The following is a 13,772-nucleotide window of genomic DNA, read 5'->3' on the forward strand; positions in this document are numbered from 1 at the left end:
GGCCATAGTATCATTATTCATTCACCCTGCAGGATTGTTCTGATAAACCATCTTCCAAAAAGGTCTACAATGAGGACAATGAAGAATTGTTGGGAAATTCCCATGCTGTATGAATGTGAGGGCAGTGTTGTATTTAGTCCAGAAGAGGGCGACAATCAGCTTCAGGAATCACTGCTTTCCTTCCATTCCTGGAAAAGAAAAGATTTTGTGTCTTTCCTTCCAGCCATTTTGAGATGGAGTAATAACACATCTGACTTGATTGGTGTAGGTGTAGAAGCTATATGGGTGATTGCTTACACTTCTTTGTGTTAGATCTAACACCATGTTATCAAAGATTACTTCAAAGGAAGGAGCGAGGAAGGAAGGAAGGAAGCATGTTGTTCAAACATGACCTAGGTGTCCGCTACTACAGTTTATGAGTATATCAAATTTGTTCTATTGTGATTTTCTTGCCTTTTGTAAGCTGAACACACTGTACTTACAACTATTCACCAAATAAAAATGAACATGGTCAGCAGACATCATAACCAGCTGTGACTTTATTCAAAAGCTTGGAAACATTACATTGCAATAAGGAAGAAAAAGAATCCTGCAGATGATTTTTTTCCACAGACAATCCTCAGATGCCACCACTGTACAGAAGCCACTTGACAGCTGACATTTGATCTTCAACACTCAACAATACAAGAGGCAGCAAAGCACACTGGTAAACAGCTGTCAGTAGTAGTTTAACACCAAGATAAATGTCTAAAGAACAATTGTGCTAACTGAGTCATAGTTCTAGATTAAAATTCCTATATAATCTAATTGAAAATTACATTTTCATCAACACTTGTAAAAGGCTCATTTCCATACAATGCATACACAGTATAACTTCCATTCTAACATGTTGTCAGTTATAATGAAAGGCTTGCTTTTGATAAAACATGTACTCAGAAAACCAAAAAGTTAACAGGCTATCTTATTTTTTAGTTAATCCAAAAGCTGAGCTCTAGGCCTGCTCTAGGGTAGCTGTTGTCTCCTCAAATATCAAAAGAATCCGCATCAATAGTGCTAAATTATATTTATTGACGGTAACACTGAAACAATTTGATAAGATTGAAGGTTGACATTGTTTTTATCAAGTTGTAAGGTTATTCACAAATGTACTGAATTGAATGAAAACCACTTAAATCATCTGAATTTAATCTATGGCATGATTTTTATGGTAGTGTGGCCACCACTTTTCAGAACTGCATTGTATGTAACACTGTACAATTGTTTGGTGTACATTCATTTTTATTGAAAAAATACTACTATAGCCAAGAGTAGAGAGGAAGAAGTGAAAGGCAGAATAAATGTGATTTTTTTTGTTGGGAGGAGTTACGTATCAGTCTGTCAGTACCTACATTACAGAGAATTCCATTGTAGATTTTTGGCTTATTAAACACATCTTGCAGATGAGCTTATTATGGCTTCAAATGACAAATTGATGTCATTAAATTGAACAATGTGGTTTTCAGATTCATCCAGCTTCTGTATGAAAGATGACGCCCAACAATCAATGGAGCTGTCTACACAAAGTCAGGTCAGGCTTTATTTATCCTAAGCCTCGGTTATTTCTGTATTAAATAATAAACTCAGACAGGTACAAAAAGAAAATACATGAGTAACTCTGTTGCTTTATGAATCGTACATGTCTTAAATAAATACATATTAAAGTTATACCCTTATGTAAATTAATGTAAACTATTCACAAAACATACTGTATATTTGTACATGATGCCTGGACAAAGTCAATGCCTTGTCTGGCTGCTCAAAGCCTCAAAGATTTGTCTTCTTTATGGTACGTACACATATTGACATCTTGATAACACATACTTCTAATCAAAAACTTCAGTAGCCCCTTATCCCATGAATTAAGATATCATTGTTTCAGAACCTGAATTCACAGTACAAAAATATACTAAGCCTTCATGAATTCACCATCAGTACTATCTACAGTTTGATCATCATTAAGTCTATGATCAGCAGTAGACTTACGACAGTCTTGGATAGGTCCACCATCCACTCTCTTCATCACCTTTACAAATCAATTTGGCACTTAGGCACTATAACACTATACTAGCACACCTCATAAACATAAAACAATGAAGTAATGAACCGTTGAAGCGTTTAGCTATTTGTGTAATTTATTACATCCTGTGGAAGGTCCACCACCTTGTGAGAAAGTTTCCTCTGAAACAGATGAGTTGCACAATATCGCTGTGGCATGATGATGACCAGCTAAACAGCTTCTGCAGATGTCTCAGTGGAGACAGACATAGTCACTTTGGCTATTTTCACAGTGGTCTTCACACAGCTCTCTGCAGCCCTGTTGGCAGCGATGTGCCTGCTCTGGCAGTCAGACTCCAGGCTATTGTCCAGCTGCTGGGCACTGCCCCGGCATGCCTGGCATGAGCTGAGGAAGGCGTGTCGCAGGTCCTTGCTCCTCAGGGCGTAAATTATTGGGTTGACTGTTGAGTTGAGCAGACAGAGCATGCTGGCGAAAGCAAACACTGTCTTAATATCATCATCCATCTTCCAGAACAGGTCGTAGACCATGATGGCCAGCACAGGGCCCCAGCAGATGACCAGCACCACCAGGATGAGGACCAGGGTCTTGGCGAGCCGGATATCCATGCGCGTCTGCTCAGGGCGCATGGTTTGCACCTTCGTTCCGTCTGCTGAGTACACCACCAGGCTCTTCTGGGAGGTGCGGCTCAGCATGCGCACGGCGTGGTGGTGGGCCTTCCACAGGATGTACATGTAAGCGTAGATGATGAAGAGGACCAGCACGCTGGTCACCCCGATCCAGAAGATTAGATACTTCTCATCGATTAGCGGGAAAAGGTCTGAGCAGACCGAGTTGAGCTGCTTGCAGTTCCAGCCCAGCAGAGGGAGCACTGCGAAGACGATGGAGATAGTCCACATCACGCAGAAGGCGATGACAGCCTTGGTCCGCGTGACGATGCGCCTGTAGGCCAGGGGTCTGTGGATGGAGATGTAGCGGTCTATAGCAGTGAGAAACAGGCTTCCCACAGAGGCTGTGAACGAAGCGATGACCCCACCTAACTTGAAGAGGAACACATTGGGGCTGTCCTTTCTGTGGAACACATGGAAGTCCAGGAAGCTGTAGACGAAGATGACGCTGCCAAGCAGGTCGGCTACAGCCAGGCTTCCTATGAAGTGGTAGGAGGGGCGGCAGCGCAGTGTGCGGGATTGGAGGATCACACACAGCACGATAAGGTTCTCAAGCACAGTGAAGGTTCCCAGAGTGAGGGACATCACCGTCACAGCCAACTGCTGGCTAGGGGTCAGGATCATGAAGCATTCCATGTCCACGAAGTTCTCCGCACACTGGATTCCGGTTCCCTCATCACCAAAGCCGCTACTGTTGCCAAACAGGTCTGTGGCATTGGTGGGAAAGAATGGAATGCCTTTTAGGATGAGTTCTTCATCTCCAGGCACCTTGTCTGGGAAAGAGTTACTGCGGAAAGCAGGTAAAGGCTTCTGGACGGACAATCCACCCTTAGTGAAGTCAGTGTTGATGGTGGCGTCATCATAGCTGGCATCATTGGAGCCAAGGTACAGCAGTCCAGAGGTTATAGTCCGGAAGGTTGTGTCTGCCACACCATCCAGCACAGACTTCATGACTGGGCCTGAGATGTGAACACTGGGGTTTAAGATGATCTCTGGTTAACCTATGAAATGATAAGAGAAATGTTTGTGTTTATGTCTTAACATTGAACAGGAGAAATTGGAAAGGACAGCAAGAATTGTGCCCTTTTATGACAGTTAAACTGTTAAAGAGTTGTTGTTTCAAAATGGCATTTAATCCTATATTATTTGCCAAAATTAAACTATAATTTAGATTGGGCTTTTTCTCACATTGCTTGAATGAGCAAAATCATCGGGGTGTTCTAATTACAAACTTCTAACTGGTAACTGCCAAAATAAAGGAAACATGAGTAAATGAGTGAAACAAAGTATACTGAAAGCAGGTTCCTGAGCTAATTAAGCAATTAACGTACCATCATGCTTAGGGTCATGTATAAAAATGCCCAGTTGCCCATGATTTTAGTTACCATGACTAGAAGTGTGCGTGTGCGTGTCTCTCTTACCAGATCTCAACCCAATGAACACTTATGGGAGATTCTGGAGCAACGCTTGAGACAGCTTTTTCCACCACCATGAACAAAACATCAAAAGATGGAATTTCTCATGGAAAAATTGTTGAGACACTAGAATCTATGCCAAGGCGCATTGAAGCTCTTCTGGCGGCTCATGGCAGCCCAACGCCCTATTAAGACGCTTTATGTTGGTGTTTCCTTTATTTTGGCAGTTACCTGTATATTTAATTTGATAACATTTGAATTGTCTAATGATGATCAGCAGAGGTGTCATAATCATTAAAACACAGTGGCACATGGACCCTAAGATTTGTCCTGTTTAAAAAATAAATAAAATATATTTTTGAATTTACAATTAGAATTAATTATTACATTTTAGCTAATTTAGCTATGCAAAAAAAATGGACATATTTCTTACATAGAATTAAGCATAATGATTATGGCTCTATATGGCAGGAAAACGGCTTCAGGTGTTTGAAAAAAATCGAAATTCTCCAACTCCCGGACCACCTCCAGCCATCCTTACGTACTTGGTGCCTCCTCAGATTTTTGGGGTGCATGAGGGGCAACGCTTTTTATTCCATTTTTTGTAGGTTAACCATTAGGAATGGTCAAAGGGAGTTCACTGTTACTTAGCTGTTGCCCTGCATGTCACACAGAGAGAACAATTCCATTCCTATCAGATAACTCATGTGCAACAAGAGGCAGTCTATTTTGTTCACATTTGGCCAAGCTAGGCTATGTCGGAGATCACTAAATGCAGCTCCTGTTATACATTCCCTTTACAGTCATTCTCATGTTTAGCAGTAGCCACAGGATGGTGCACAGGTGCAATCATACCGAAGCTGATGGGGTATTATACTGTTATCTAAAAGGGAATAAACATTTATTTACCTTAAGGATAGGAGTTAGGTTAAAGGGTTAAGGATAGGGGAAGGTTTAGCTAATATGCTAAGTAGTTGCAAAGTAGCTAAAAAGTAGTAAGTAGTAGAAAAGTTGCTGAAATGTTAGTTGTCCATGATGATATTCAAACGCGCAACCTTCAGGTTACTAGAAGTTCGTGTTATAGGACACCCTTCCACCCTGACCAACCACACTCCTTTCGTTTTGGAATTAAGTAACCTTCTGTTTTATGTAAACATACCAAATGTAACATATCATACTAATTTGAGGTTTTCGGGTTTTACTTTCACTATGTTACGTCTAGTCTATGAGACCAGAATGTATTATTTGTTAATTAGGTTTCGCATTTATTTTTTACATTAATTAACGGGTTATTTTTCCTCAATTATAGATCTACAATTCGATGCCGTTGCTATAGCCCACAATAGCCTCTCGTTTTTGTAAGGTGAAATGAATGAAAAACTCATTTTGAGTGCCGGCACCGTTTATATGTAGGTGCAGGAACTCTGAAATACTTTTGAGCTAATATTCTAAGATGTGCATGAACTCAAGCAGTAGAACATTTGAAGTGCCACAGTCCTCGGCTCCAGTGGGCTCCTGCCGAAGTCGGGCACTGATTAGGACACATAAAGAGTTTATAATAACCTAATTAAAAGTATTTACCTTCACATTGCTCGCACAGGTCCCTCCACCCAAAATGTATCCAACCATTAATCCAACCTTGACTCGTAATACCTGACAAAAGAACTATAAATGTAATCATTAAAACAAGGAACGTTAAAACATTTACAATTATATAGAAAATATATTTGTCTAACGATCTAGTTATTCATTGGTTAATACGGTTTATTGATGGGCGCTCAGAATGGCATCTGCTCTCTCATGTGCGCCTCCCGCAGTGGACCTAAGTTGCGGCTGCTGCGATGTCTGAAGTCTCTCTCTGTGTGTGCATATTTATGAAGCATCACTTTCGAAAGCCACATCACGTGCTGCGAAACGCGCTCTCCATAGATTTATATAGCCAACCCCAAAGCAGCCTTGAACTGTAAGAACAAGGGAACATGCATACACAATAAACGAATTTTGCACTTGGACAAAACGATAGCTGCACATACAGGTACTTTAACAGGTTCAGTGCATTAGGGCTCAAAATAGGTTCACATACGGATAAGCTTGTATAAGGCAAAATATACATTTCTCATGATTTCAATGTCTTTGATGTGTTATAATGAAACATTACATTCTATAATATTCTTTAAATTTAACTTGCTTGAACTTATTGTTCATTAGGCTACTTATCTATATTTTTCCAATTAAAATATTGCTTTAAACAAGCTCATTTGAATCCCACCAGTGAGTGATCCGTTAGGTGTTTTCCTGTCAGTGGCACACACTGAATGTAAATGATGTGACATATGCAGAGTGGGGCAAGGAAGAGTAGCCTAGACATCTTCTGGATTCATTATTTTGATGAATCACCTCAGAAGTACCATGCATTGTGTAGTCCTCAACAGCACAGTATGTTATGTCAAATAATCAGTTTGTATCATTAGCCTGTGTTTTTCTTTAGACATCTGTTTCTTTTCAGACTGCTACATGTATGTTTTTCCCATCACTGTAATGTTATGGATTAAGGATTATATAGGCCATAGAAGATGAAAGGACAATGCCTTTGGGATAGCTCATTGTCAGTCTTATGATCAATTACTGTAGATATTGACCTCAAAGGGCAGATATCTAAGAGGGCCAACTGGGCACAAACTGGTTGAATCAACCTTGTTTAAACATAATTTGTCAACGTATTGTGATGTGAAATCTACATGGAAAATACATTGGATTTGAAAAAAGATCAATCACAGGATTATGTCATCATGTTAACCAAGTTTCAACATAGACAAACCTTGTCTGAAATATGTAGAGTTTTTACATTTAAAACAAGGTCGGATCTTCAACGTTACATCCAAAATCAGAAAAAAAATATAGGCTACGCAGCACCTCCTACTGGAAAATGTATCTATGTACAGCTACCCTTTGGCATCCCATTCAGGGTTTTATCCAATCCCAGCCCTGCTTAGCAAACACAATTCAATATGACTTTTTAATACAGTAAATAGCTTGCAGTTAAGGCTATCTTACAAACTAATGTAACATTCAACCTTAAAATGTGTAACACATCCATGGCCACATTTTGAGGTTAATGTAACTATACATTTCTTCTTGTGTGATCATATAACTACAGTGCACAAGTTCAAGATAGCAAGGTCGTCACAGTTCTGTGGAGATTGTCAATTTCCATTGGAATTTGTTTGTGCTTTTATATGGTTGAACGCATAGGGATTACAGATGGGAAATTCAACTAACTTTTGGCTGTCCAATTGAGTGGGTGGATATAGGTTGTAATCTCATTGATCAACCAAATATGACCCATTATCCAAGTTGAAATAACATGGCGTGCCAGCGAGGGGGAGGAGTGAGGTGCATGGGCATGTTGATAACCATTACCTTATTTATATTACCCAGAGCAGGTATTGTAAAACAGAAGCAGACACTTTATTAGACTGAGAAGGATAGGATTGTATTGGTTATTTATTCCTTCAGGTAACACTCCCCGCCTCCACCCAATTGGAAATGACATTTTCAGTGAGAATGCTTTGAACTGCAACGAATTATAATGCCGACCCTCCGGATGACATTATGTATGCCATTGCCAAAACTATAGAACAGGCATTTTAGAGCTGCAATCTGACTTTGTTGCCTTACAAAAAGCCCTGGTTGGTTTAAAACTTGTACTTAATGCTGGCAAAACTAAATGTATGTTGTCTAACTCTCGCAAAACATTTTCTTTGTAAAAATGTGTTGTCCCCAGGGCACTGAAAATTAATACGTCAAGTTTGTGATTACTAGCAAATATCTGAAATACATTTACACAAAGTATTGTGAAAAACATAGCATAATTACACAATCATTAATTTGTTAGGCTGGATATCAGAATTCATCTTTGGCACACCGCACACCACTTCAGGGTCCACACTCTGCAACATCTCTGTTGTCCTGCAAAAGTGGAGGGATTTCCATTGATAGGGGCCATTTTCACCAAGGCCAGTTTCATTGTTAATAAATGAGGCCATTTGGTAGCAGTCTGTCAATTTGAAAGCGCGGAGAGAAGTGGGAGAAGGATCCTTCTCAGCTGGGAGTGTTCTCCCAAGAAGTGTATCCTTCAGTGTTGATTGTAGGGGGGGAGAAGAAATTGTAGTTAATTTAGGTACCGATATCTTATCTCATTGGTGCTTTTGTGCATAAAATAGTAGCAGTGAAAAACCACAGCTGAGAGGTTAGCCTTTTTCTAGTTCCACTTTCTACAACACTGTCATGAAAGTGTTCATGAAACTAGAGCTCGTATGGCATTTTTGATTAAACAAAGTCAATCATGTTTTGAATTCAGTGTCATCAAAGTTTGAGTTGACCCCTGGAGGCCAACACTTTCTATCTGTGTCTGTAATAAAAACATCAACAGCAGTAAACGAACAAAATGAGAAATAATAAACCAAGTGCTCATCAGGGTCTATACTTTTTATTTCAGACTGTCACCAATGGCCTAGCCTATTAAAACATCCTTTAGAGGTGTGTTGACTGTGAAGAGTATTATCCACATCTCTCTCTCTCTCTCTCTCAATCTCTCTCTCTCTGCTGAAATAGCATCTAGGTTGTCACGCTCTGACAAGGCTGGCTATGGATTCAGTGGGAACTTAGAACCAATGTCCAATTCTGTTTTTGTTCAATATATACAGTGAGGAGAACAAGTATTTGATACACTGCCGATTTTGCAGGTTTTCCTACTTACAAAGCATGTAGAGGTCTGTATTTTTTTTAATCATAGGTACACTTCAACTGTGAGAGACGGAATCTAAAACAAAACATCCAGAAAATCACATTGTATTATTTTTAAGTAATTAATTTGCATTTTATTGCATGACGTAATTATTTGATCACCTACCAACCATTTAGAATTCCGGCTCTCACAGACCTGTTAGTTTTTTTAAAGAAGCCCTCCTGTTCTCCACTCATTACCTGTATTAACTGCACCTGTTTGAACTCGTTACCTGTATAAAAGACACCTGTCCACATACTCAATCAACCTCTCCACAATGGCCATGACCAGAGAGCACGCAAGCAATAAATCCAGCGTCTCTTGTTCAATTGTAGAGTACCTTTACTGACATGATTTGAACTTCCGGGACAAGAAACTGACGAACCGATCCACTCCGTCTTCATCTTCCTGCAAGAGAACCGCACCCACCCCCATATTTTAAAACAAATGTCAGATCTTTAACGTTATATGCACTATATACATACATACATACATACATAAGAAAGTAAGCTGGAAAGCACCTCCTACTGGAGAATTGATCTATCTACAGCTCTCCTTTGGTCTCCCATCAAGGGTTTTAACCAAGCCAAGCACAGGTCTGCTTAGCTATGATATTTGTCACTGACTATTACCAATGTGTTATCGTGATACTGGTTGTTGAGAGAGTTCCACTTAAACTAGATAGATTCACTGTTGCAATCGAAGTCATTCCATAGGGTAGGTTTAACAGAGCAAATTAAATGTACCATACTTTATCACTCATATATCATCAATTATGTTACTTAGGCCTACAGTATATAGCATTTGGAAAGTCATCAACAGCTATTGTGTAAATTCAACTCAGAATTTAAAAAAATATAGACAATACATACACCTAGATTTAGTCATATTCTTTAACTTGGATTTTTGGTTGAGCTGGAGTTGTGAATTCAACATATCAATTATTAATTTGTAGACAAACTGGAATTAAGCCAGACTAAGTCAGTGGCACAGATGAAAATATCTAAGCAGATCATTCATTTGGTTGCGTTGACAACTAAACACAATTCATTATCACTTTTGAAACACAATAAAAACCTTAAAATGAGTAACACATCCATGGCCACATTTTTTTGGTTACTCTAACTATAAAAGTCTTATTACGTAATCATATAAAGTGTGCATGTTCAAGATAGCATGCATAGGTTGTTGCTGGTCTGTGAAGAAAATTACAATTGCTGTAATCTGCGCAGAATCTCAAACAGCGTTGATCACTTGCACCATGTATGTATTTTTAATGTAATCTCAACTCGCTGCAATCCAGGTCATTTGGTTATGTTATTAGATAAAGCAAGGGATAACACATTCATTTGTTGTATAAATCACCAAAATATCGAACATGGGCTGGTCCACCCCCCACACACACTGTTAAAATTAATGTTAAATAATGTTTACGACCGCAAATAACAATAACTGCAACGAGCCTGTGTATGAATGTGGATATCGACATCAACATGCTTTTGTGCCACAGTCGATGACACGCAGGGTGGTTAATGGGCCAGAAGGTTGAGGGTTCGCCGACCACCACGGACGAGCTCGTTCTCCCTGCCTGTTTCATTTACACATTTACACAGCCGCTCAGATTGGAGAGGAGGCAGAACAGAGCGCTTATCCGGGATATTTATGTGATATTTAAAAAGCTGCTAAACCTTTAAATTGAATGACTTAGGAATGAGTGTGTATTTTGACTGTATATAGTTCAATCATTTTGGTGACTACATTATGCCAATCAGATGGTGAACAGTGACACAAGCAAAATACATTGCCATCTGGGTCTCACATCGTGTCATACATTTTGTCCTGTTGGGTCTCAGATGAGCCCACAGTGTAACATAGAGCTTGGAATGAGATCCTCAAGGCCCTATCACCAGGGAATTAACGTTTTCATTTTCATTAGGATGCCTCTCAACTGCTCTTTTGAACTGGAAACTTCCTGTTGCGATCACAGTGATTAGGGTGTCATGCAGACTGAGAATCAATCATGTTTATTTGAAGGGACTGGCTCTTGAATAAAACACATTTCCCATTGACATCTGTAGCCAGTGGTTCTCTGTCTCTGTCCCAAATTACCCTATGTTCCCTATATAGTGCACTACTTTTGACCAGGGCCCATAGGGCCCTCTATATAGGTTACCTCTACAGTATATAGGCACTAGGGTGCCATTTGGGACGTAGTCATGGAAACCTGCTGCACTCCTCTCATAGTTCTCGTAAGGAAAAACCGAAGCAATGGTATGTCTTCCAAATGATTTCACAAGGCAGGCCAACACTCCATCCCACCAAAACAGGCGGAAATTTCAGGCAGCCTTTTCAAACACAGGAAAACCACGTTGTTGGCTACACCAGGTCTTTAACTTCCAAATGTTTTCTGCAGAAATCTGAGAAAACCATAAAAGGAAACCATTTGTTGATCTGGTGTATCCATAAATAGCAGCAATACAACCATGGTCTGTTTCTGATTATTCAGCCCCCCTTCCATGTTCAGTTCCTGACAAATGACTGTTTCTCCAATCCTGTGATTAATCAAACATCCCTTTCTCCTAGAACATTGGTTCCCAAACTTTTTATAGTCCCGTACCCCTTCAAACATTCAACCTCCAGCTGCGTACCCCCTCCAGCACCAGGGTTAGCCACTCTCAAATGTTGTTTTTTGCCATCATTGTAAGCCTGCCACGATACATTTATTAAACATAAGAATGAGTGTGAGTTTTGTCACAACCCGGCTCGTGGGAAGTGACAAAGATCTCTTATAGGACCAGGCACAAATAATAATATAATAATAATTAATAATTTTGCTCTTTATTTAACCATCTTACATATAAAACCTTATTTGTTGTGAAAATTGTGAATAACTCACCACAGGTTCATGAGAAGGGTGTGCTTGAAAGGATTCACATAACTCTGCAGTGTTGGGTTGTATTGGGGAGAGACTCAGTCTTAAGTCATTTTCCACACGGTTATAGCTTTGTCCCGCACATTGAATATAGTTTCAGAGAGTCCCTGTAATCCTAGATTCAGATTATTCAGGCGAGAAAAAACATCACCCAGATAGGCCAGTTGTGTGAGAAACTCATTATCATGCAAGCAGTCAGACAAATGAAAATGATGGTCAGAAAAGAAAACTTTAAGCTCGTCTCTCAATTTAAAAAAACGTGTCAATACTTTGCCCCTTGGTAACCAGCGCACTTCTGTATGTTGTAAAAGCGCTACATGGTCGCTGCCCATATCATTGCATGGTGCAGAAAATACACGAGAGTTCAGGGGCCTTGCTTTAACAAAGTTAACCATTTTCACTGTAGTGTCCAAAACGACTTTCAAGCTGCCAGGCATTCCCTTGGCAGCAAGAGCCTTTTGGTGGATGCTGCACTGTACACAAGTGGCATCAGGAGCAAATGCTTGCACGCGCGTGACCACTCCAATATGTCTCCCTGTCATGGCTTTTAGGCCATCAGTACAAAAGCTGTCCAGTACTTTAAAAATATCCTCTCCTGTTGTCCTGGTTTCCAGTGGTTTGCAGAAGAGGATTTCTTCCTTAATTGACCCCCCATAAACGTAACGGACATATACCAGGAGCTGTGCCAGGCCCGCCACCTCTGTTGAATCATCCAGCAGTAATGCATAGAATTCACTGGCTTGTATGCGAAGCAGTAATTGTTTCAAAAATGATCCTGCCATGTCACTGATGCATCGTGAAACAGTGTTGTTTGATGAAGGCATTGTCTGTATTGGGCCTTTTCCCCGAGCATTGTCCCAGCCATATCAGCGGCAGCAGGAAGAATTAAGTCCTTCACAATAGTATGGGGCTTGCATGTCCTAGCCACTCGGTAGCTCACCATATAAGATGCTACTAGCTCCTTCTAATTAATGGTATCTGTAGCTTTTATACATGTCTTACTACTCGAAAGTCGTCTTAATTCTCGCTCAAAAAACTCCCGTGGCTTATTTTTCAAATTGGCATATTTTGTTTCTAAATGTTTGCGTAAGAGTGAAGGTTTCATTGAGTTGTGAGATAGTACTTTTGCACATATAACACAATGTGGCTGAGGAAAGGCACTACTCCCAATATACAGTAAGTGAACCCCAAATCAATGTAGTTCTCATCATATTTGTGCCTCTTCGATGGTCCAACGTCCCTGCCTGTTGGTCGGTGCTTTCTCGGTTGAGGGAGCAGTAGCTCCCTCAACAAATGTAGAACAACAAATGTAGAATTACTGATGCTAGCACATCAGTACTACCAGTAGAGCTGGTATGTGTCTCCATGGATGCGGGCCTTACTCAATGGACTGTTGAAAATGTGAAGATTTAAAAAAAGTCAAATTGGCGTACCCCCGACGGCATTGCGTGTTCCCCTGAAGGAATACCTGCGTTAAATAACTTGAGTATTTTCAAACAATTGTATAAGGATGCAAGTAACCTGCAATATCTCCCATGTCACCTGCCAGTGCATTTCAGATGTATATGTTTGTGTCCGGAAGAATTTCATGGTACAGTGCGATGACATATCATGTATCTTTTATTTGCATGCTGCAGCCTGGCTGCTTTTCTGACTTAATGTTTCGTGGTAGTCATTTATCAATGTGGGCACTCTCCTTAGCCCTCATTCCCTTTTTTGACAAGGTTGTGTTTTATGTTTCAAAATCTGGCAGCAAAGGACATCAATCGTTGAAAATGTATCATGTTTCAACTAGTGAAATATCCCACAGTCTACAACTCAAATGGATTCTGAGCAAAACATTCAGGGTGGTGAAAGTGAAGTACTGGGAAATCAGCATTAGTTTATCCTGCAGTATCCTCTGTAAATGTATATGAAA

General features: G+C 40.1%; 1 protein-coding gene across 1 annotated transcript; it reads right to left on the reverse strand.

Moving 5' to 3' along the window:
- Nucleotides 1-521: 521 nt before the first annotated feature.
- Nucleotides 522-5,984, reverse strand: LOC110529495 (cannabinoid receptor type 1A-like). The gene is made up of 3 exons (XM_021611733.3): nt 5,898-5,984; nt 5,718-5,801; nt 522-3,722 (listed from the first exon to the last, which is right to left on the reverse strand). Exon 3 carries the CDS (start codon nt 3,670-3,672, stop codon nt 2,266-2,268), a length of 1,407 nt encoding a protein of 468 aa, XP_021467408.1. The 5' UTR covers nt 3,673-3,722; nt 5,718-5,801; nt 5,898-5,984; the 3' UTR covers nt 522-2,265.
- Between the last annotated feature and the right edge of the window lie 7,788 nt (nt 5,985-13,772).

This window comes from Oncorhynchus mykiss, chromosome 8, assembly GCF_057628025.1.
Source record: "Oncorhynchus mykiss isolate SJ-2025 chromosome 8, ASM5762802v1, whole genome shotgun sequence".
In the NCBI taxonomy this organism is placed as follows: Eukaryota; Metazoa; Chordata; class Actinopteri; order Salmoniformes; family Salmonidae; genus Oncorhynchus; species Oncorhynchus mykiss.